This window comes from Parus major, chromosome 2 (genome assembly GCF_001522545.3).
Source record: "Parus major isolate Abel chromosome 2, Parus_major1.1, whole genome shotgun sequence".
Taxonomy (NCBI): domain Eukaryota; kingdom Metazoa; phylum Chordata; class Aves; order Passeriformes; family Paridae; genus Parus; species Parus major.
In genome coordinates this window covers 37,916,466-37,942,438 of record NC_031769.1, presented here as the reverse complement: position 1 = coordinate 37,942,438, position 25,973 = coordinate 37,916,466, and the positions used below count along the sequence as shown (strand labels likewise).

At 37.5% G+C, this 25,973-nt stretch overlaps 1 protein-coding gene across 5 annotated transcripts in view; it reads left to right on the top strand.

Annotated features, from left to right (window-relative positions):
* Positions 1-25,973, top strand: part of THRB (thyroid hormone receptor beta) — a 108,246-nt gene that overhangs the window by 73,376 nt on the left and 8,897 nt on the right. For 4 of the 5 annotated variants that reach the window (XM_015619621.1, XM_033511903.1, XM_015619622.3 and 1 more), the window contains 4 exons: positions 15,191-15,291; positions 19,120-19,267; positions 20,726-20,931; positions 23,411-23,557. In XM_015619621.1, coding sequence (XP_015475107.1) covers positions 15,191-15,291; positions 19,120-19,267; positions 20,726-20,931; positions 23,411-23,557 — 602 coding nt within the window. Of the gene's footprint in view, positions 1-5,178; positions 5,526-15,190; positions 15,292-19,119; positions 19,268-20,725; positions 20,932-23,410; positions 23,558-25,973 lie in introns of those variants that run through there. The other variant, XM_015619619.1, reaches the window with a different exon arrangement.

The following is a 25,973-nucleotide window of genomic DNA, read 5'->3' as shown; positions in this document are numbered from 1 at the left end:
TTGAGGGATAACTGGAAGTGTAGTGAGTCTGAACATTTAAATATAAACTATGACATTCTTTGTTATTCAAGCAGACTAATGAGTCTGAAATATTTCAATAAAAGGCACATCATACTGGCATTTTATGAGTCACAGACAAATTTAGTGTCATGTCATAACCGAGGTGCACTGGGGTTTGTGAGAAGAACAGTTTTAGAGAAATAGCTAACTTGGTACATGTGGAGAAAAGAGGTGTGCTGTTGTCCCAGATTTTCCTGTGGTTTGTACCATTAGTTTGAATCTTCCTGCATCTGTTGCAAACCCAAGGAAATAATTTTATTTCAGAAAGATTTATCTTTTTTTTCCTTCAACTGCTGCTATAAATGCAGCATAGACAAAATGATGATTTTTGTAATGTATTATCTTCAACTGAGACATACTCCAGGAACTGTCAAATGCTGTTGTGACTTTTCAGCACTAGAATTCCATAATCCTACGTACCTTATGATTTAGTCACAAGTAGAGTTTTCAAAATAAGATAAACACCATGAGGAGTTAATTTTCTGTTTTTATAAATGCTTGTTTTTATTTTGGATTCTGATGTTTTAGGTTTTCTTAGCTTAATCTCTAACAGTGAGTTTTCACAGCCTTACTTCTGAGAGACCATTTTGCATCTTTGGTAAGAGTGTGCAAAGTGAATGAATAAGGTGGTGCAAATACATATATTAAAGAGAGATGGTAACTTATTGTTTGGGCACTGAGATAGTGGTATTGACAATTTATGTGTGTTGTAATAGTCACACTAGTATTTTTGCTCAAAAGCTGTTGCAGTTTTCAGTGTATTTTCCTTATGATATGGGAAGATCAGTCTGGAATGTAGCCCATGTTATGAAAGTGCAGATTTGTGTTTGCTCAGAAAAGCAGTGATCTATTTCATTTTTCTTTCCCAAAACCATCAGAGGTGGCTGAGACAATTCAGGCAACAATAAAATCTATAAATAGGAAATATAACGGTTATTTTCTAATGTGTAAAAATTTGTTTTACAAAACTAGGAACTGATAATACAGGCATACAAAACTGTGAGGAGCTCAGAACAGATTGTTTAATCTTTGCAACTACGTGTTTGAATGTGCAAAATTTTTTTACTAAATACTATATTTTAATTCATCTTTATCCATGAAGTGTCTGAACAGCAACCAACGTAAGATACTTCCATTTGGTCCTTCAGAAGTGGCACTCTGCCCTTACTGATTTGAATGCTCTGCAATACCTCCCACATACCGACACTGCCGAATCTTTTAGAATGGTGTGCAGGGGCCCTGTCTGCAGCACTGAGATACCCAGGACTCTAGACCAGGGGTGCACAGTTTGGAAAAAGTCAGGAGAATAGGACTCTTGCAGGTAATATTAAACAGATTAAATTGTACTGCATGAGACTTCTTTTTTTCAGGGGCCTCTGTTGGTTGGACTGTAGTGTCCAGGCTGTAGTGTCCAGGCTGTAGTGTCATCCACGGGATTTTTGTCTTTCCTTAACATTTCCATGGGTTCATTTTGGTGGGTTTTATAACCAAGCTAAGTCACTAGAAAAGTAAGTGCATCTTGATGGGGGTATTTCATTGTTTGTAATTAAAAGTCTTAGCCATAATTTGTAAAACGGGAGTTAATGAAGGGCTGAATGGTGTAGTGTAAGGCAGTCTCTTCTCCTGAAGCGCTCTTTCAGGCATTCTCGGCCTGATTTCTGCCTACCTAGTTAATATCACTGACTGCGCTAGACTTCTGATTTACACCAGGGTGAGTATATAAAAACCTCTGGGGCATTCCAGACACATGTTCAAAAAGTAATACCTTCCTTTTTTAGAGCAATGGACTAACACCTTAGACTGTGAAAGGTTCACGCTTTGGATCCTCGGCTGTTACAGTATCAAAATTTCTGTTTTATCCCTGTTTGCCTGTTTGCTTGAAGGGTTTATTCTGATGGTGATTAGCCTCCATGTATTCACATAATCAGACATGTGTGAACTAATAAAATTCAAAATGTGATATTAAATTGCTGGAGGCAATAAAAGCTCAACATGACATGATGTAAAGACACAAATATTCAAATTGGAATACAAAAGAAAGAAAAACTGTTAATATAATTCTACTCCACTTTCAGACTTTTGATAAAGACACTGTGTGACTGTCTTGTATCAGACAATTTAATTCAAAGGCGTACATGAAATGAACTTACAGGATTGGACCCTAAAAGATTAAAATGAAAATATTTTAGGAATGTTTCAATTTTTAAAATCTTTGCAGTATTCTTTGAACTGATTGGTTTCCAAGGGAACAACAATATGCAGAGCTATAAATCTCTTTAATATTAGCATATCACAGGTAAAGAACCCACATTCCCTGGCAGTGTTCATCTTTTTTTTTTGTTTGTTTTTTTGTTTTGTTTTGTTTTGTTTTGTTTTGTTTTGTTTTGTTTGTTGGAAAAGTCTTACATTTGTTTTTCATTTTTTCCTCATCCTTCACAGTTTCATGTAATTTCATTTCCTTGTGGTATTAAAGGAAGTCTTGACAAAAATAGTACATGTGACACATTTCTAAGCATTATTGATACAGCAATAGAAAATAAGAAATGTTTGAGGGATTTATTTTGGAACAGAAAGTAAGTCACAGGCTGTGCCATGTTGAAATACTATTTCCTCAGGTGCCATCCTGGCTAGAACAACTCTATCTACACAAGGATTTTCAATTCTGTTTAGTTTTTCAGAAACAAACATAAATCCAGTCAGAGGGGGGGGGGAAAATCAAGAGAAGAAAAGATTAATGGGAATTTTGACTTTGCTGACAAAGCAAATCCACATGGTAAAAATTCTCACTAAGAATTTAAAGTCCAGCTCTCCAAAACTTTTCTGAGTGGTGTAAAAGTATCAAGATATTGTGCTCTGCTAACCTGTAAAACACAGCCTCACCTCTGTGGGAGCTCTACATAAATTCCTGTTGGCGGTACTAGGGATCTTTCTATGGTAAATGAATAACCAGGCACTGTACTTGGGAATGTTTTATTGGGAGTGTGGGGAAATAAACTCAGCAAACTCTATGTGTTATACACACTACAGTATTACCAACCCATCACCTTAGTGGGAATGGTTTGGGGGTCTGGGTATAAACAACTGTTGTAGAATTTCTTGAATGAAACAGGCATTTTTTATCAAGTGCTGAACGTCCATCATTGAAAAATCAGATCCTTCATGATACATGTTTTTTACCACAGACAAACTCACTGTTTGTAAAATCTAGATGATGGGCCTGAACTAAAATGAATATTAACTTTTATTGTGTGCTTTTTCACACTTTATTTTACCATGGTATTTGTTGAGTTAGACAATGGTAAATGAACGAGGGTTCATTAGGGTTTTATTTGTTGAATTTCAGTAACTGTTTGTGATCTTAATGAAATAAAATTTTTAAATTATTAGAGTTTTAGCAGAATAAATTCATTTTAGAGGCAACTTCATTAACTTCCATAGCAGTGATCTCAACAGAGTTCAGTTTGACTTACTAAATGTATTATTTTATGAGCAAGTTAATAAGAAATGCACATTAATGATGCTTCTTTTATAGTTAGAGGGGGTAGAAGAACTCCAAGTATGAATTTTAACTTTTCTGTTCATTGGAAGGACTTGTCCTGGATTTGGTAGTTAATTAGGCACTAACTGCTTATTTAGATAGGTTAGATACAGTGTATGTTGGAAGGTACATATTTCTCTTTTGGCTGGTTTTATTAGTCTTAAATATTTAGCAATATCAGATAGGAAAAAAATACAAACATGTCATGTCCAGTTCTTACCTATTGCACTGAACTTTTGAGGACTATTTAAGAGTATGTTCATCAAGATTGTTAGATGAATACTTAAGATCCTAGAAGAAAAAGGGCCAAGTTACACGGTCATTTTGGCAATCCTATAGTTTAAAATAAGTGCAATAAGAAAGCTCTCATCAAATTAGTAGTAACTCAGCTCGCTAATAACAAGAACAGATATTAGAAAGGGATAGTTTGTTACTGACTTGCTGTGCTGTCAAAACATGTTTTTCCTAGTTAAAAAAAAATAGCAGTTAATAGAAGTTAAAAGTAAAATTTTTTTTAGATGAAAAAAGAATGACCAATTAAAGAAGGTGTATTAAACATACAATTTTGGCGTGCATTAAGCAATTAAAATATTATGCAGTTTTTGTTGCAGTGACATTGTAATGTTCATAGTGCCTAGGTGAGCCAAAATGAGCAAAAAATGTTCCTTCCTTTCCTCACTCTATTATCAGAAAAAAGCCCTTCTAAAAATACTTCATTACTGAAACAGGAAAGATAACAAAGCAGAATAGCAAAGCAATTAGCTTACTGATAATATTTAAGCAGTGTTCTTTTTGCTGATTATATTATTTTGAAGTTTCCCACCTGTTGAACTCAATAGAAATTACTTCTTGCAATCACTGAAGTTTAGAAAAGCCTCTTTCCCGTAAATTCATTACCAGGCAGTGGGGAGGATTGTGTATGTGTGGAAGGCTGGGGAGATTCATGCATGTAATTCTGTAAAACAAAATCAATAAAGCTGATGACAGATTAAGTTGCTAAATTTTGTAAAACTAGACTTCTGTTTGGGTCATCAGCACAGCACTATTGGATTTTCTATGGTTTAATGCTGAAAAACAGGATTATTGATTTTAGGATTTTCAGCGTATCCCCTCTGGGAGTTCTTAAGCAGTCTTTATAATTCTTCACACTTAAGTTGACAACTACAGTGACATAACTGTGTCCTCGCCTTAGTAATCGTTTTCTAATCATATTGGAAAAGGCTGGAAATGGTTTATAAAATGATTATTCCAGACAAACAGGGGAACAGGAGGGTTGTCAGGATGTCACTTCTTTGTCTGGTGGTCATTGCTACCTGACTGCCATCTTCCCTTGGAATTAACTTACAGTCACAGATTAAGACCTTTGACTGTCATAAATCTGCTTCCCAATATGTTTGACTGGCAGGGGAGTTCACAAGCCGTCCCAATATAAATAGGATTTTAGCACATCAGGTGCTGCTCCGAAGTAAAACGGGCTGTTTTGCAGTCGACTTTGTTGGTGTATATTCATTGCTCCTCTCCCGATCCATGTGTATGCATGCCTGCGTGTGTATGCATGTGTGTGTGTACGTAAAGTAGAAGCTGAGATAGGCTAACAAAATGAACTACTGTATGCAAGAAATATATGAAGTGCACCCAGCTGCTGGTAGCAATTGCTACATGCAGTCCACTGATTATTGCACATATATCGAAGATAATCAGGGTTACAGCAGTTGTGATGCTCAGGTCCTGCACAGTAACAACATATATATGGAACAGGCCTGGGCGGTGAATCAGCCTTATACCTGTAGTTACCCTGGAAACGTGTTTAAAAGCGAGTACTCTGACATGGACATGGCCCTGAATCAGTACAACCAACCTGAATTTTTCACAGAAGAAAAACCTACTTTTTCTCAAGTGCAATCGCCATCGTACTCTCAGAAGAAAGGTAGGGGCATTTTATTTAAATAACAAAAAAAAAATAATCTCTGTTTTTGTTTTTGTTTTGCTTTAAACTTACAGTTGCATCAGTTGGCTCAGATGCATCTTTGAATGTGAAGGCTGCCTGTTCAAAATTGAAAGCAGCAGTAACATAGGTTGCTAGGTGATTGTAAGGTTTTCAGTGAGCGATGAGGATTTCCAAGCACTTTTTCTTAATCTATAAGAGACATTTGCAAGTATATTGCTTTTTTTTTTCTGCTTTCCTGGGCTATTAAGTTCCTTTGCTATTCACCAGTGAGCTTGATAAGAAAGTTTCTCTCCTGAAATGTCGTCATTATATATTCTGCATCTTAAAGCTATGTTTCTGGTTACATACAAACTGTGTAAGTCAGTGTTTTCAGTAAATGTGAACTCTGTTTGCTCAGCAACTCAGGCGAAAGATTTTGAAAACAGGACTCTAAATATGTACGGGAAATGATTGTGTTTGAGTTACTGTCTTCTAAGTGAAAACCACAAGTTTCTGATTATGCAGAGCAAAAAGGACTGAAAATTCAAGAATATATCTATGCAAGAAAGATGACTTTGCATCTGAAAGGTTGATCTAATCAATATGTTTGTGAGACAAGTGCAGTGTCTGCTCCCTAGGGGTTAAATCATTGTCAGTTTTTAGAATTTATTCTTTTGCTTTCAAGTAATCAAAGGAGATTTAAAAAGAGCCCAAAATACTAGCAAACACTTGGAAATGTTTTCAGTGTTGTTTGTTTTGAACTCGGCAACCAAACTGACGCATACAAAGTATACATTCTCTGTGCTTCTTTAAAATCTTCTTCTTTATTAAAGAAGAAAAATAAACCGTATGTTATGGCAAAATAATGTCCTTTTCTGATCAGACCAGATTTTCTGTATGCAGTTTTCTGAAATCCAGATGAATCTGATGTAACTAGAGAGAGAAAGAAAACACCATTTACTACTTTTGAAGTATCTTTGTAGTGAAAAGTGCACTGTTTATTTTTATTAACTGCATGGAAAACTCAAGTATTTTCCTTTGGGCAGAAAATATTCACTAACCCTTGATGCAACAAACCTCTATGATTGATGGAAAATGTCTTAATTTTATACATTGGACAGCATCATATTTCATAACAAAGAAAATGATTTTTTAAATCCTTCTTGGAAGCTGTAACAACATGATCAAATTGTAGGCTAAATGTAGTTGTGGATAAAGCATGTTTTTTGTGTTGTGCAACATCTTAAATGTTTTTTAAGGCTGTTTATCTGTTGTTGGGTTTTAATTAATGAATTCATAGCCTTTGTAGACTTTTCCATGTCTTATTTTTGAGTAAAGAAAAAGTTTATCTCAGGCTTAACTTAGAAAAAATAAAGACTTGCTGTTGCAAAATCACTGAAGGAATACATTTTTTATAATGTTAAAGGTTATGAATAATATTTGTTTCACCTAGATCAGAGCTTTAAGTTATTTCAGTATTTAGACACCTGACATCTGCCCTGTGTAAAGTTTTTGAACTTGTTTGTTTGAAAGACTACAGAGTTGTTTTTAAAATCGGCTCATATGTCCTTGTTTTGTACCATCTCAGTTTCCCTAAGAAATGGTGGTGAATTTCCGTGGATGCCGGCTCTCATGCAGGCTTTTAATTGATCATTCACAGAGACTGAGCGACGTGTTTTGGGATTCTTTAGAGCCTTATTACTGTGATAATCAATAAAAAGTGGCTTCCCTTCTGTCAAACCTTCACAAATGTTGAGTTTGTTAAGCAGAAGAGATCTAAACTGTGTGGAACATGTGCATCTTCTCTTTTCTTTTTTTTTTTAATTTCTATCTTTTAAGCAAGCTATCGTAAAACTAACGAATCTTTTAATCCTGTCCTAAGAACAGAAGGCTTTTCACAGGGCATGTGTGTCTGTATTGATCCAGAATTGATTGGGGGAGCGAGTGAGTTTGTTAGAGAAGCCTTGGTAATAGCCCATTAAAACAAAATTAAGTCCCTAAACAGGTGTTCATGAGGAGTCTTGATTGTTGCAGTTGGTATTTTTGTTAGTCCCTGAAATTTGTCATAATCTCAATAATGTGCTGTTCAAATCAGATTGTACTTTACAGTAGCACATGGACTCATTTCCTATGAGAACTTTTCCTAGTTACTAAATGGTTAAAGTCTTGTTTTCCCTCTGGAAAGGAAAAAATCAACACTTTATGTGTTGGAAAGCTTATAATTTGTGAAAGGGTATTTAATTACTTCTCCATTTTTATGTCACTTTGAAAGAATTCAGAAAATAACTTGAAAAACAACAACCAAAGACCCCAGCAATGTAGCTAAGGGAAAAAACATAAGCATTTATAAAGCATAGCCAGTTATTCTAAATACCAGAAAGCTGCTTCAGTTATTACAGTACATTAAAAACTATTATTTCCTGACTATCTGTCAGAAATGCTGATGAAAGAATTAACTTTTGAAGAAAAGAATGCTAGTCCAGAAAATCAAGAGGTGGAGATGTGGGTTTAGCTTTTCATCTACTTGTTGCTCCATTACCTTTTGTTCTCTGGTGTACGCTGTTAAAAGGTGACAGCAGAACATTTGTGCAAGAACTTATTGTTTTATTAAGGAAGCCCTTTCGGACCTGATCCTGCCCTAGGAAACAGGCAGCCAGATACACTTTGTTTTCCGCATAATGCTGTGAAACCTGATAAGCAGAACAGGCTCATCGTTGTGAGAACGAGGTGCTGTTCTCAGTTGTGTCGCAGAGAACTTAAACTGGAATATTTTTTCCCCTCATACAGTGCTGCCAGTCCTGGTGAGCTTGCAGCAGTGCCCGCTGGATGGGTGATGCTCAGGGGGAGCCTGCACCCCCCTGCCCCGATGCAGAGGCTGAGCAGACAGACAAAAATATCCCTGGATCTCCTCACACCACCGATACTGTGAGGAGGAGTACCCAGTGACAGGGCAGAGATAATGCAGCTAGGAAGGTACAAAAGAAATACGTACAGAAGTCCAGAAACCTCAGTGTCCCCACACTTGGTGTCTACACAGTGTTTTGGACATTTGGACAGCATGGGAGGAATGTCTGCAAGTTTAAAACTGGGATGAGAGTTGGCTTTCACTTCCCTTTTGCATGGTAATTTCTTGGACGATGTTAATGAAAGATGTCCACAGGTGTCTGTGAGGTTAGACTTTAGCTTTAGATTCTGTGGGGCAGAGAACAGTAGGCAGAGATTGCCTCCCAAACCAAGGGTTTGCAGGGGGTATTTCTTGAGTTTAGGCTGTAACAGAGCTGGCTTCTCATCCCTGCAGCTAACCTTGCTTCCCAGATACCAGTGAGATACCATGATATACAGTGAAATAACAGTGAGATACCAGTGAGGTTAATGCCATGTTTTGAAGGGCTCTTGGTATGGTGGGAGAATGGGGCTTTGAAAGCTGTTATTATTGTTATTGTTTTTATAACTGTATTTGCCACAATTATTTCTCCTTATATTTTCTCAGGCAATTAACGTGCAGCTGAGAGTATGTAGTGTATGAGTGCTAGAGTACACAACTGAATTAGCTCAAACTGAATTCTCAGCAGTGTCAGAACATTAGGGTACTTTCTAAATAGCTAAGAAAAAGTAAAGTGTAGCTTATGCCAAAATGTCATCTCATCAATGCAGGGAGTGTGTGTGGATATAATCAATTTACAGAAACACTGAGAATTTGTCATCCTGGCCTTTGCAGCAGAGCAGCTCCCTGTATGTTAACGATTATTTGAGGCTTAAAAATACTCTCTTGACCACCCATCTAAGGAAACAGTACTAAGAAAAAATTGCATAATCCACTGCATAAATCATTATGCATTTGGAGTTACGTTTCTTTCATAACAAAAGTCAATGGAAATAATGTGTTTTCATCACCTTTCCACAACCAGATGAAGGATGAGAAAGTGAAGTAGGTTATACTTTGCTTTCTTCAGTGAAGCTTAGATTTCTTAACAAGTAACTTTCTTGCAATACTAAGATACTGTCTCTAAAAACAAAAAATAATTTGGGGGGTGGGAAAATTGCATTATCTGACCCTCAAAGTCAACCTCAACCTGTTGTTGGTAACGGCTGCAGGTACAGTACTGATCACAGAAGTTTAAGTGACAACATAGTTTGGGATAAAATGTTTTCAGCACATTCTCTGCAAAAGCACTGTTGTTGATGAGGTTTCTGACTCAGCCAAAGGAACACAGCAAATGAACTGAAAAGTCATGAGAGAAAAGGGACTATAAAATGTTTTAGATTCGATCTTTGCAGAATCTTTTGCCAAATTTTAGTAATTTCATAAATCAAAGAATGTCAACAAAGATCAAAATTGAGGACATACAAGCCAATTAGCTAACAAGAAAAGTGTGAATCTGCTCAGCAGCATTCTCAGTGCTTCCAAGTTCTAAGGAGAAATAAGCCATTTTTCTCAGTGGGAGTAATTTAAAGAAAGTGGGAAACAAGGATCAGTGTATCTGCCCAGCCTTTCAGATCAATGTTGATAATAGCACAAATAAGAATGGAGTATGCTTTTTCTCTGTTGGCTCTATGCTTTCACCAACAAACACTCCATTTAAGCTTTTTCTGCACAAGTATGTCAAGGATGATGTATGGCTAGTCCTTGTAATTTTTTATAATTTGTAAAGAGTTCAATGTGACTATGAAAGCAGTAGAACAGCAGTACAAATTTACATTTCAGTTTTTATATAGTTGAGGATTCTCAAGGTAGTAATTAATTTAATCTTTTTCATTTTCATACTACAATGTCTAGTAAGTGAATACCAGCTTACTGATAAATCCTAGCTCCTCATTTTAGTGAGTGGTCTCTAGTCATGCAAACCCTACCAGATGGGGGAAAGAAAGATTTCAGGAAATATATTTAATACATGACTCTGACAGTGTATAGTGAAAATTAAAATACTGAATAATGATCTTGAAATGTAACTGTCCTCCTGCAATAGCAAAAAATGGCATTTTCTGCCTGCAAGCTATAAATCTGTGTTGGATTAGGAACAAGCTAATAATGAACATCTGGCAGACAGGCATAGTTTGTTTGCATCGGTGTTACTCATATCCCTGTTTGGTAGTCAAATACCATTTGGTTTTACAATTTTTTTAATGTGTGGTTTAATTCCCTAGGCAAATATCTCATTATCTGTACAGACCTGGAGATATGAAGTATGTGCAATGATACTTCAACAAAACTGAAATCGGTTCTTTTGCTTTTCTCAAAATATGCTTTTAGTTGTTGTTGTTGCTGTTACTGTGTACCAGGTACAGAGGAAAAAGAAACACTGTAACTTTTTGGAGTTTGTTATAATTGATATAGTTTTTCTTTGCCTTTTTGCATGGAGGAATAGCCACTCAGTGTCTTCTTTGTCTCTTCATCCCATTACACTGTGGAGGGTCATATATGGTGCTCTGAGGCATCATTCCTGCAAATGGTAATTCAAGAGTGCATACATACAGTATTAATGGAGAAGTACCTCAGATGACTGCATAGGTTAGCAGATCTCCTTCCGTCCTTATGGCTACTTGGGGCAGACACATTGTGCATTTTCCTGTTGAAGGGAATTGTTTTCTGCCATGCCTCTACAAAGCTACAGTTGTGATTTAAATCGTTCTCAAGATTGGCTATAATGGATTATATGGCATACTAGAGAGGGGCAACTGGTCCTGCTGTGTGCTTAGCCTTGCCAAGACAGTAAGATTAGGCAGACTGGCAGGTGGGAGTCTGGGGACCATAGGAGTTACTTTAGGCTACAGGGGAAACACCAGACATGGTGGATCAAGGTCATTCGCCATTATTCTCCACTCAGAACAAAGATCCAAGGTGGGTATTGGGATAAACAATGTTAGGTCATTCTTGACAGATAATTAACTTGGAGGATCATGCAGGATGCAACAAATGACAATCCATGAGGATGCTGAATACAGCAGACAGACTTGAAACAGCAAGGGACAATATTGGTGGTTTTTGTACAATTCAGTGAGGTTGGTGTTGCTCTTCAACAGTTCCTCTTAGCTATTTACTTAAAAGGTTTTGACCAACAAATAAAAGATAAATTATGACCACCTGAAATAGGTACCCACCTGAAGTTCTCATGAGATTTACCAGACATTCTTCTTTAGTAAGAGAGCACCAAGGTTACTCTGTCCAGAGAGCATCTGCTTTTCCACACAGGGATTTTTATCTTTGCTTCAGAGTGAGACAAGTCTGTTGTTCTTCCCCTCCTCAAAACATCCAACAGAGAACTCTGCTGCCATCCATGGCTTCCCCAAGAATCTCCACTGCACTATTAATTTCTTCCACGTTGGTACCATGTTTAGACAAACAGTGTTGAATTTTTTCCTGATAATGCTGTTTCTAACTCTGAGAAGCAGAAAAAATGTACTGAGTCTGTTTAGCTGCACGTCTTTCAAATGAAATTGTATTGAATTTATACAGAGGTCATACAGGATATTTGCAACTACTAGAAATTACTTAGAATGGACATTAGTGTTTGTAAGAACTGAATGTAAATCCACTTATTCCTTTTGCAGTGATGTCTGTCTGAATTATATCTGCTAAAAATACTACTGAAGGTCCAATCTTCCCAGTCTAGCTGCTTGTGACCCTACTAGCTGTTGGAAGTGTTAAAAATATAGAAAACTGTAATAGAAAAGATACGTGTATTGCACGCTTTTGTTGCCAGTGATTTCTTGGAGTAAGATTTTTCTGTTCATGTTTCCTGTTCAATCACTAGAAGAGTTCCATGTATGTACTTCCCTTGTGACATGGACTCAATCTGCAGAAGTACTGAACATAATATTTACATAGTTTAGGTGGGTGACACTTAATGCATCTGATGCAATAAAATTGTCAATGTAAAGACACCATTTTTAATTTCTGACTAGGAGTGTCCCTAGGAGATTGTGTGTTCTGCCAGACTGGAAATTGTTTATTGTATTGGATAAAGTCACAAAACTCCAGGAAGGAAGTAGACAGCAGTGGTCACATGCATGACCTACTGTATACATTTAAGAAAGCGGTTTAGACAAGTGGCCTCCTGCTCCTCCAGTAGAACAAGCTGCCATTACATAAACAGAACTAACTAGCTTGTATAACTAATGAAACATCAAGACATTTAATTCAGAAGCAATTCTTGAGGAAGATAACCAGGGATACTGAATTTTTGAGGATGTTATTTATGTTATGCAAAGACTTTATTTCATGAATACCATTTACAAGCAATAACGAGAAGCCATTGATCTTCATGATAAATTTAGGGGAAATTCTATATCCCTTTGCTGCATCTTCTGCCCACTCTGTCAGCTTTCTGTTGTGTATGTGTTGCAGAGGCAGGTGTGAGCAGAGTGGGGGCAGGATGGAGATAATAGCCTCTGCTAATCCCTTGCTAGCATAGTGTCTATTAGGAGTCAGTGATGTAATTAGAGTTGAAACTCTGCTGTGTCCCATCCCTCAATGTCACATGGCCACTAGTCTATCCAAGCATAACTTGTTCATCATGGAGAAATGGAGCCTGAATATAACTGGTCTTTTGCTGTCTGGTAGACTGGCTTGATACAACATTAAATATCAGATTGTTCCCCCACTGCCCTTTCAGATGTCAGTAGGAATATTGGCAGACCTGAGATGCCTGTATCCAGGAATGGCTTCACAGCACTACTGCTTCCTTGTTTCAGAGAAGAGGGATATCTGCTCTTCTATCATTTGAGGTTCTCATAATTATACTCAAACTAGGCCATACAAATACTTTATGCCTTCTTTATTTTCTGCTGATTTACTCACCAGCCTCCATAAAGGCTAGAAAAATGGGATGAGAGGAATCTCTTGAAGTCCATCAAAGGGAAAGGCCAAATTCTGCACCATGGAAGGAGAAATAAATGCAACAGTGCAGGCCCAGCTGGCAGGAAACTGCTTTGCACTGAAGTACTTGAGGGGTCCTGGTGGGCAGCAAGTTGCATATAGGCCAGCAGTGTGTCCTTGGAGCAAGGGGGGTAAATGGCATCTGGTCTGCTTTAGGAAAAACATCACCAGAAGCTTGAGGGATGTGATCTTTCCCTTCTGTTCCAATCTAGTGAAACACATCTGCAGTGTTGGGTCCAGTTCTGGGTTCCCCAGTAGAATAAAGGCACACAAATCCTGGAGTAGGCCCAGCAAAGGGCCACAGAGATGATGAAGCATCTCTTCTATGAGAAGGAACTGGGAAAGCTGGGACTCTTCAGCTTGGAGCAGAGAAGGCTCAAGAGGGCATATCAGTGTGTGTGAATACCTGATTCCCCATACTGTAGAAGACAGGGCCAGACTCCTCGCTGTTCCCAGTGACAGAACAAGAGGCAATGAGCACAAATAGAAGTACAGGGAATTCCTTCTGAGAATAATAAAACAGTATTTTCTTTTCACTAGGTGACAAAGCAGAATACTTGCACAGATTGCCCAGAAAGGTTGTAGAGTCTCCATCCCTGGAGATACCCAAAAGCTGTCTGGGCATGGGCCTGGACAGCTGGCTTTAGGTGGGCCTGTGTTGAGCAGGGGTGTTAGAGCAGCAGACCTCCAAAAGTGACTTCCAGCCTCAGCCATTGTGGGATTCTGTTTACTACATTCCATTAATCTTACACAGTTATACATATAGTTGCACTTTCCTCAAAGGAGATCTGAGATCTCTATCTTCACAGTGAGATTTTTTCAGAAGGTAAAGTTATGAACCTTAACTCCTTTAGTTATTTGTCATGGAAACATTGATTTGAAAGGTTTGTATTTTACCCTGTTCGAAAGTTGTAGTTATGATTACTTTTTGCTTGCCATCAGAATTGTTTTGGGTTTTTGCTCAAATTGAAAATATGTTTGTGTTTTCAAAACAAATGTCATTGTGGGAAAAGAACCAAGCATTGCCAATTTTTTTCACAGCAGGAATATTTTCACTGGCTGGATCTGGTGAACCACTTCAGAAGAGAAAATTTCATTCTAACACATACATGTACACACATACACACATATTTGAATGTTCACATATTTTGCTTTAAATTCAGGCTATGTTAACTACTCTGAGGAACATGTCCAGGTCAGGCGTGATCAATACAGCTTGGACTATATGTTGCCAGTACCTCTCTGCTTTAAAACAAACCATCTGTCAGTAAATATTTCTTACTACCAAGTCCCCCAGTCTCACTGAAACCTGGGGTTTTTCTGATATATAGAACAGAAATATATTTGTATGCTTTCTCTGCTATTTTATTATTTTACATCAAATCTTTTGAAGCGATGAATATTTTCTGAAGCTGGATTTCACTCAGGAGAAAAAAATCATGTTCCAACTTTTCCCTCTTGACCAGTAGACACTGAATCAGTCTGAAGAATAGAAAATATTATAGACTGTAAATATTAAATATTATAATTATAATATAACTTTATATAATTTATGTAATTTATATAATCATTTATATTTTATACATTTATATGATTTATATTAAAATTATAAAATATTATAGACAGTATATATACTCTGTAACACAGTACTTTTATCCAGGAAATTCAGTGAGTTCAGAAGTATGGCACTGGTAGACAAGACCTGTGGTTGTTTTTAATACAATCTTTTTATATCAAATCATATAATTTTGTATGGAGTTTACATGCCACATCCTCTTTTTCTTTGCAGGGTATATACCCAGCTACTTAGACAAGGATGAGCTATGTGTAGTATGTGGGGACAAAGCCACCGGATATCATTATCGCTGCATCACTTGCGAAGGTTGCAAGGTAAATGGCACGGTGGGAAAGTGGGAATCAGAAATAGCTCTCCAGCTCCTCCATTATACAGACTTCCTGAACTGTGCTGTCAAATCAAATAAAGACAGATTAGAAGCTAATAAGAACATCCAGTACTGATGATAAGCCCTATCTGGCCATGCTGCTGTTCTTTATATGCATAAGGAATATAGTTGGTTTTTGCCATGTTAGCTTCTGAAAAGAAAACAAGAAATTTAGATTGTCGTTGCTGCTGTTTAACAGTTAGCTTTTGAATTTCCATTTTTTAATGTTTCTGTAGCCATGTTCTCAGCCAGAGTACATCAGCATGTTCCCAGCTACTCCACTGAAGCTGTTTATGCAATAGCTGAGATTCTGCTTATGGCCATGAAGGTTCTGTAGCGATTAACAGTGTTCCAGTGCCTCTCACTATCCTGGTGAAGAAGCAAAAATAAAAATCCTTTCTGCATGCTCATACTAAAGTAACATACATCAGTTTGGGAAACATTGACAATTAAAATAGTTTCAAAAAGATTTTGATTTCTTTAACTTAAGCATATTGAAATGTGCTTTCAGCCCTAAAATGCATCTCCAAGACTACATGCAAAATTAAATTTAAAAAGAGATTGCTTTGGGCAAGTAAATAAAAAAATTGAGTAACAGAATAAGGCATATCTTACATGATTTCCCTGCCATGAATTTGCCTGAATAGCTTGAGATTCTGTAAGAAAGCTATTCTTTCTTGCAGAAAATAAAAAAAAAATTGTTTTTCTAAACAAATGCGACCACACATGTCTTGGACTAGTGTCATGAGTCTAAGCCACGAAAGTCTCATTCTGTTCATCTGCAAAGTCTGGAACATTTGGATCTGAGATTTTGGGTTTGGATTGGCTTTAGAGCTCCTCATCACAATAACTCTTGTGTTGTTGTTGTGTTGAAGTAGTTCCTTTAGTTGTACATCATTCCCCTATGTTGTATTTATGAAATGCACAGAGACCTAAATATCCTATGTGTAGCAGATTCATGGTAACATATATAATGGTTTTATACATATACTTACATACAATGAAAAAAGTTATATATATCTTTAAAAAAGGACTGTGGAGCTGTGCAAGTGATTCTTACGCATTTGCATCCTGAATACCAGACGATAACAATACATAACATGTATGGATGCAACTTAATTTAGATATAATGCAAAGTAAGCAGCACTGTGGCACTATGAAGAATACTTAGCTCCCAGCTGAACAGCTGTATCTCTTGTCAGCTTTCCTGCTAAGGTTTTTGTTACTTCAACTCAAGTAGTTCTTTTTATGCCTACCAGCTATTTTAGAGACATAGCATAAAAACCTACTTTTATCTTCACATACAGTTCTTCTGTCTGATGCACAGTTTAAAATAATGCTTATGTACACAAGGAACTGAGATAACAATTTGCAAAAAGTAATTAAATTCTTGGAGGAGCTGCATACACATTTCAAGTTGTATGATATATCAACTAAGTTATATGTTTTATCAATACACAATATATATATAATCAATTTTCAATTAATTTGAAGTTTACTAGTTGCTTCCGCTCAAAGTCACTTTAGTTTTGTAACAAGCATAATCAATGCTTTCATCCTCACACCTCATTTCTGAAGAGTAAATTGTGAGGAATTTAAACACAAATAAAAATGAGTTCTGACATCACCAAAATGTTTTTCCAGACTTTATCCATTGCTTATACTGCTATATAGGTATGTAGTAAAGGAGTTTAGGAAGAGTTACTGCCTACAATACAATGTGCTTTCTTTTATTGATGAGAATAACACTTCTGTGGTGAAGTGTTTGGACAGATATAGAGAGCAGCTCGCTTAACATGTACCTAGAGATAAACAAAGAAGGTTTTTTGCAAAAGATTTCAGAGAAATGCAAAGAAATGAGAAGGTGAAATGGGCTGTCCCAACAGAGGTGATGGAGACCCTTGCCATCGTAAAGCTACAGCTACATTAAATCCCGTGCAAGGTTTGGAAAACAGAAACTCACTCACTGAGATTCAGTAGATTTTCCATCCAGAAGAGATTTTCCATCTCTTGCCATAACTACTGATAACCCTGTCACCCCGGTTGTCCACAGCCATCTTAGGTCTTCAGGAAGGGGAGGAGCAGATTCTGATTCTAGGAATTCATCACAGAGTTGATAACAGAAACAAAAACCAGGTGCTCAGAAGATGAGAGTATGAAACTTATTCCAAACCTTGCATAAGGATATCTTGCCTGTGATTTCCAGGATTTTATCTCAACACAACTTGTCCCAGTCTTGCAAAGGCTCACACACAAGCTTTATGCCACTCAGTTTAATTAACATTTCAGGTCTTAACGTAATTAAGGAAGAAAGAGTTGTACTCTTAGCTCAAGCTGAACCTCGTAAGATAAAACTCTAATGAGGACAAGGCTCTTCATTGTCTTCACAGGAGTTAGGAGTACAAGCTGAAAGACAGACTTATCTGTACATTTTAATTCAACATTCTGTGTTAAAAGAAACTGTGCACTGCTGTAAGATTTTACTGGGTGTTATTTAACATGATTTAAAAACAGACCTTTTGCCTACTGAAGAGACTATTCATTAGACAAAATCCAAGCTGAAGAGACTATTCATAAGGTAAAATCTCACTTGAATTTTGCCATTGTTTTGACTAAAACTAAAGCCATTCTCAGTCAAACAGGACCAGGGTGTTAATGTGCTCTCTGCGTCAATCCCGAGCTGCATTGCTGAATTTAGACAGTCTCAAATAATGGTGAAACTTGAAATTAAAGTGAAGTCTAAATTTCCTGCTTTACAGCCTATCTTATTAATTTCTTGCAGTCTTGGGGAGTTTATCCAGCCCTTGCAAAAGTCAGTGAGAAAAATCATGTTGAAATTAATACCAGGATTTTGTCCATAATGTTCAGAGATAAATTTTATCTGACTTCATTGCCTACAGGGAGGTTTTATGAGGTGTTTAAATGAGTGATTTCAGTGGGATTGCATTAGTTCATATGGTGTTAGGATCTGTTTAAATTCGCCATATAGATCTGTATTATGATAGATAGATAGATAGATAGATAGATAGACAGACAGATAGATAGATAGATAGATACATACATACATACATACATACATACATAAATAGATGAATCTTTGGTGGTGATGGGGCTTTTGAAATTCTGTGGTAAATACAAATTAAATCTGCTTTTCAGGAATGCAAATAATTTATAAATTAGGGATCCTTTGAGTTTAGAACCAATCTCAAAGGTTTGTGTAGTTTGTGTATTTGCAAAATCTTTGTCTTGCCCAGATTTGGTTGGTTCATTGGCTGGTTATTTGGCTTTTATGGAAAGAAAGAAGTGGAACTATTTGCCCTCAAGCCTTTAATAGCACAAACACACCACCATTGTTACTATTTGCAGAAGCTGCTTTTTAATTAAAACTATGTATATGCCTTTTAATATCCTTCAAAATTATTACAGCGTGATAAGAGGCTCAAAATTAAATACTTCATTTGCAAAAAAAAATTTAACATAGTAAAGCATAAGACTACAATAAGGCATGTACACAAGAAGGACATCTGTATTTGTGCCTCAAGATAGCATTGCTTGCACTTTTACTTATCTAAAATGTCTCTATGTTTTTAATCATTACAGAAAATCAAGAGAAATGCCAAACACTATAAAACTGGATTGAAAGCTTTGAGAATTTCAGGGAATGAAGTGTGTTATCTTGCATACTTAGGTACATGCCTAACAAACCAAGTAGCTCCCAATTTTTAAAAATTGCTCACTGCTAATGCTTTCCAATGTATTTATTTCTTGAACCTAGGGTTTTTTTAGAAGAACCATTCAGAAGAACCTCCATCCAACCTATTCCTGTAAATATGAAGGAAAATGTGTGATAGACAAAGTAACAAGAAATCAGTGCCAGGAATGCCGCTTCAAAAAATGTATCTTTGTTGGCATGGCAACAGATTGTAAGTATATTTTCCTGGTTTTCTTTATTTTTATTTTTTTTTTCAATGTCTGTGTTTGCTTAAAGTATGTTGATTGATGAAGCTTGTTAAAGTCAAGTAGAGCTGCCAGCCCTTTTCTGGTTTTAATAACTTGTACCAGGGAATTGCACTCATTGCATTAAGACACTTTCACAGGGCTGTAATTTTTTGTTTATCCTTCATCAGGCTGCACCTTCTCCTGGCCTTACCAAGCTGAATAACAGTAGGAGTGTTCACTCTTTGGAGGATAGGAGGGAGAAATGCATCTGGATGGACACTTTGCTTGAGATAAAAACATCTTGTTTAGAAAATTCTGGAGGATGTGAAATTGAATGTCATTGTATGAGTCATCCTGCAGTTGTTTGTTTTATTTTTAGCCTTGAAGAAGTTATCTGCTGCAAAGATTTCGACTCTCATTCTAAAGAAGTAGAAAATATGGCTGTAAGATTAACCCTTAGGGGTCTTCTTTTCCTGCCATTGCACAGGGATTTACACCAATAACTTCAATTACTTCAAATAGGAGGAAGTCACATAAAACCCCCAGAAGTCATATAAATCCCCTTTGTGCCTTCATGGTTGTTGCCATTATAATCCTTTGCAGAAGAACTGACAGGCAAACAGGCCCAGTAAACAACAGAAAAATAGTCTAACTTACTATTTTCATTGTTAATGTAATGTTTAACACTGCCCTCTGTCTAGAGGGAAATAGAATAAAGGAGACTATTTCACTGTGGCCAGATAGACCTTCAGGAGAGGGGCTGGATACCAGTGAAGTGGTGAGCAGAGCAGCTCTGGGGCCTCTGTATCTGGAGCCACTGGAAGTAATGGGTCTCTGCAGGAACACCACTTGTGGGGATTAAGGAAAGAGCCAAAGGCATGTTGATCTGATTGTGTCATGCTTCAGGTAGATGAGCCTTCTGTGACTAAGTGCTCCCTTTCTTCAGTCCATGTTACCTTCTGCTAGCATCCAAGAACATGTTTTACACTTCAGAGCAGTGAGTGTAAGCATGCTGATAAGACTTCAAAGAAAACAGAAGTGCATCTTTCCCAATATGGATTACTCCAAGTCCATTATAGGAGCACTTGGACACCTCACAAAGCTTTTGCATATTTTATTTTATTTTTAATAAATTTTATTTTTATTAAATTATTATTTATTTAAAAATTTAGTTTTATTGATGGAATAACCCCTTGAGGGCAAGGGCAGTATACAAAGCATTACCAGGAGGATAAGTCATTCCTTGCAATTCAGGCTTCTGAAAAAAAGAAGTTTGAAGGGAGAAATAAGAGAACTGTCTCAACTGTGGATCTTGCCAAGGTACTTCCTTACTGATTAGTTAAGGTGTTTGTAAGCAACTGGTACCTCAGGCACAGAAAAGACCAAAGTTCTGACAGTCTTAAGAGCTTCCTGCTATTTTTGTATGTTTTTTCCCCTGCTAGTGGTGTTGGATGACAGCAAGAGGTTGGCAAAGAGGAAGCTGATAGAAGAAAATCGAGAGAAGAGACGTCGGGAAGAGCTGCAGAAAACCATTGGGCACAAACCAGAGCCAACAGATGAGGAATGGGAGCTCATCAAAATTGTTACTGAAGCCCATGTGGCCACCAATGCACAAGGAAGCCACTGGAAGCAGAAAAGGAAATTTCTGGTAAGGGCTGTAGCCTTGTACGCTGCTCTTAGAGCCAGGTTCTGTTCTTTCTTCTACAGTGCCTTCCCAGCATTGCAACCCCAAAGAGATTTTATTGCCAATTTACTGATGTTTGTGAAAAAAGGATGATTTTGCATAGTTATTACTTCATTTTTCGTGCCTGAACCTCAGTGTTTGATCAGACATGTATTTCAAAAGATAAACAGTGTGTTGCTGTGTTAAGGCTTACTCAGCTGGATACTTTTATTGTGCCATGATAAGAAAGAGTAGAAAAATTGTTTCACTCCTGATTGAGAACAGAAGCAGTCTATAATGCATACTGTATTTTTAAATATATTCTATCTAGGGATAACTGTCTTTATTAGGGACTATCATAAAACATATTGAAAGTTAAATGTTAAAACAATATAAAGTTCTAGATAAAGGCTGGTATTTTTTGTTAATAACTATGGGATTTTGCCTCTTTTGGTTAATGGTGGATACATTAATGAAAATAAATTAGACAAAGAAAATTAATTTCAGTGATAACAGGATGATACATACACTGTACCACTGGGATTGCGGCCTACAAAACAACTTAAATTTTCATCCCATAACTCTGGGTCAGAAAATAACTGATAATTTGTGATGCTTAACCTTAAAAAAGTATTTACTTGAATTTTCTACATTGATTTTTAAGGGAAATAAGTGCAGAATGCAAAGTGTCATCACTGGCAAGAAGCAAGAGAGCACTTTCCAGTGGTGTTGCGGAGCAAAATGTGAGCAGATCAAGAAGCAGCTGCAGTAGTACTTTTGGTTGCTTAGACAGTAGTGCCGTTCTTTGGGTGTTAGCTGGTTTGGAATAAAACCTAGGGAGCTCAAGGTTGGGGCTGCACATGAGCTGTTGAAGAGCAGGAGAAGCTGACAGTGCCCCAGGAGCTATGGATTGGTCCTTATGTGCCTGGGGCTGGTTCTTTGATAACAGGGACTTCATTGGGGTCCACACCTCTTCCTGTTGAGGTAGGTGGAAAGGGCTCCTCTCCAGTGTGTTAGCTTTAGCTGGCTCTCCTGACTGGCTTTGCCTTTCCTGAGAAAATGCTGTGCTCTTTCTTTTTCTCCATACCAATGGTTCATGTGGGTTTAAGCATTTGGTCTTTTTGCTTGGATGATGAAGGTTGTTTATCATGAGCACACAAACAATGCGGTTTAGTTACCCAAGATTCAGGGAGGGAGAAAGCCTAGGAATTAGTTTATTTGATTTTTTTTTAGTAGAAACCATCAGATAATTGAGCCCAGTCTTCTTCATTGTTCCTTTACAATTGGTGCTTGCTTTGTTAGCACATTGTTGAGTTTTTTCTTATAAGAAGTTAGATTTGGATTCAGATTGGTTACAGAGCTGTGGAAGGATCTTTTATGATGTGTTTCTTCAAAAATGTGGTTGAACACAGGTTCTTATTACAGACAGCACTTTCCACACCTCCCCTGTATAAGTATCTTATATAAATGTTATGGGGCCCATTGGTCTTAAAGGTCTACTTCTCTGGATTTTATCTAGTTTTTGACCTTAATGGGAACAGAATGAAAACTCTCCATGGTGTCTGGCAGGTGTTTTGTAATTGCAAAGCCACACGTAACAAACAAAACAGCTTTGATGTGCCTGTTTTTAAAATACATGGTAACATTGACCAGCTGCATAAAAAACAGGTAAACAAGTTCAAGTGCAGTTGGAATAAAAAAAACACTCATTACAGATTCTGCTTCAAACTATTTCATTGTATATCCCTATTGAAATCCTCAAAATATGATTTGTTTCTCATTTGGAGAACCCTTGAGCTGAAATCATCCAACAGGCAATTTTCAATTAAAATTTTACCCAGATGAGTTCAAATTCTATTTGCATTATTCACAACACCTTTAGGTTAGCCTGTTCTTGCTCGTAAGTTGTTTTAGCTTTGCACATAAGCTGGTTTAGCCTTTTGGAAATTGGTCTTGGCAATTACCTGGGAGGGCCCTGTGATACCTGGCAATCTGTTCTGGGGAGACTTCCCAAGTTTTGAGTAGGTGAAAGAGCCTAATTCTGAAAAGCTTGCAGCATCTTCTCAGGGATAACAGGTCTCTCCAATTCTCTTTGCTTTTAGGGAAGCTTTCAGCTCCTGTAAGGAAAAATGTGCCTGTGTTTTTTAAGCAAAAGATGCATATGCTGCACCCATAAAATACATAGATAGAGACACAAGGAAGAAATTGTGTGCACAACAGTCCAGCTGTCCATGAAGAATGGGTAGAAGCATACCAGTCACCCATTTCTCTGTGCAGTCACCTCTTTCACAAATGCCTTACAAATAAATTCACATTTTGTGATGTAAATGGACTTTACTTATAAAGCAAATAGTGTTGCTTTTTATTTTAGTGTATCTTCCATCACCAAGCAAGACTTTTTAGAGTATAAAATAGTTGCTCTAAGACAGACTGCTCCTTTAAATATCTTTGTTTATATCCTTAGCCAGAAGATATTGGGCAGGCACCAATAGTTAATGCCCCAGAAGGTGGGAAAGTGGATTTAGAAGCCTTCAGCCAGTTTACAAAAATTATCACACCAGCGATTACAAGAGTGGTGGATTTTGCCAAAAAGTTGCCTATGTTTTGTGAGGTAAGAAGACTTTCTTGCACTCCTCAATTTATATGCCTGTTGTTAAAAACTAGTCAAAATACTCTGGCATGAAACTTAAAAATTCAGTGTGTCTAAAATTAAAAAGTTAAAGACACTCAAAATTGATGGGACTAGAATAACCTGGATTTTCATGACTTTTCTTTTTCCTGTGATTACTGAAACCCGGAGTTTGTTAATCTGGAAGTCATTGTGGTTTATTAGAGACTCAGATATGACTTTGGAGATGGCCTTGAACCAAGCAAGTGAACAAAAATATACTGTCTAGAAGCATTGCTGATATGTTTAATAAAATCTTCCAGCATGTGGTTCCCTATGTATCTTTTGGTTCCTTGGCAGGTACAGTATTGTTAAATTGGGTCTGTGCAGTAAGAAATTCTTCAAATTCAGGAAAGTACCCCTGGTCCAGGAGTGGCATTTACCTCATTGGGTTCCCTAGGCTTGGTTTTTCTGAATGGGGATGTTTGCATAAAAGAGTCTATGAAAATGGATTGTCATTCCAGGTAGATAATCACATGTAAATATACAGTAAATAGACTCAAAGGCTTGGTTGCACATAGGATACAGAGGCATTAGGCTGATCTCATTTGTACCAAGGTATCATTTTCATTGAAAGACCAGGTGCAGTGGCTGATTTTTTTTTTTTCTCCAGTTTAATAAATGGTGTCACTACTGCAGCCTGAAATAATATTTCAGTCTTAATAATATAAATAATTTTCATAGAATCATAGAATGGTTTGGGTTGGAAGGGAACTTAAAGATCATCTGGTTCCAACATCCTACCCTCGGCAGGAACACCTTCCCATTGCACCCTTTGAGGTCAACACCCTACTAGGAAGGATGGGTGTGGCAGCCATAACGTTTTACTCTCCTGTGGCTGGCAACTTTTCTTTAAAGTCAGTCAGGGAGAGCTATATATGTCCTCTGGCAAGTACAGAATGAGAAGAGGTAAATATCAATAGTTGTCATAGTGTAAATATCTCACCCTGGCCAGCCTCTGCATTGGCACCATCAGTCAAGGAAGCATGAAATAGTAGTCAAGCATGAAGATTTTAAAATATGAGGAATATGTCCATAGATCATGAGGCCCCTGCAGCATTTAGCATCTGAGGGAATCTGTCTCCTCTGATCTGGCATTTGTTGGTGGGAAATTGCAGTGACATACCAAGGTAGTCTTTTTAATTTAGAAAGCTCTGCCAGTCACACACAGACTTCAGTGCCCATCTGACATCTCCTACCCCTCCTGACTACTATGGGCCCACTTGTGTCAGAGCTAGGAAGGAATCATGGATGAAGAATTCAAGGCATCATTGAGCATGACCTCTGTATGTTACGTGGCTCAGCTGGACAGGCTTTGTTTGCAGCTGAGCCACTGTGTAAATCTGACACCTGCCCATATACAGCAAGATCTGATGGCAGGGTGAGGGACAGCTCCTCATGAACACAAAGGAATAGAACAGCTGTCCTCCGAATTGTCATATAGAATTTGCTGTAACATGAAGAAAATGACAAATGTTTGCTCCTTTTTGAAGGGGCATCCTCCTGTTGACGTTGTTTCCATTATGATTTTTAACCCATATCTTTTTCTTAGAAGCAAAGCTGTGTGGGCTGTAGATTTTTTGCAAGAAGAAAGCACTCCTTTTTTCCATAGGACCTGCAGAGCATTAATTCAGTTCCTAATTCCAAAAGCTGTCTGACAAGGAAGTAAATATGAAAGAAGGACATGACAGGGAACATCCATGGTCACTTACATTTTCATTGCTACTTTTCCTTTTTTTTTCACATCTTTGGACACATGTAGAAACCAGCAAAGCACTGTGAGTGCCCAGCTTAGTGTGTGTGCACCCACTGACCCCTACCTCAAAACAAGTATCCAATCCCAGAGTAATCAACCTATAAGGAAAACTTCATTTGCTTTTCAGCATTTCTCCTGTTGTTTCCTTCCTGCTTTTCTTTCTACTTCAAAGATGAAGATTGAGGAGAATGTAATTAAGTTTGATGTGAGTTTTAAATGTCAAGACATCAGTGGTCCCACAGTGAGTGAAGCTGTGTAAATACTCTGTGAGGTCGCTCAGCTCAGCTCAATTCCATGGTGCTGCACTGCACATGCATCCTGCAGGGGTGAGCACCTCAGATTCCTGCCTTGTGCTTTTTCTCCCTGCAGAGAAAGAAGAAAGGACAACACAGGGCAGAGTTTCAGTCACATTTGTTGATCCAGCTACTGGAAGATGCTCTGGTAGCAACAGTCAAGTGATGAGTGTAGGTAACATTAAAATCTGCACAGCTGGGAGTAAAGCTGATGTTCAAGCCTTCTGTCTCTGGTAACTCCTGCTACTGGCAGATAAGACCTGAGGCCTGGCATCTGTGAAACAGGTGTCCCATGGATCCTTCAGAATTA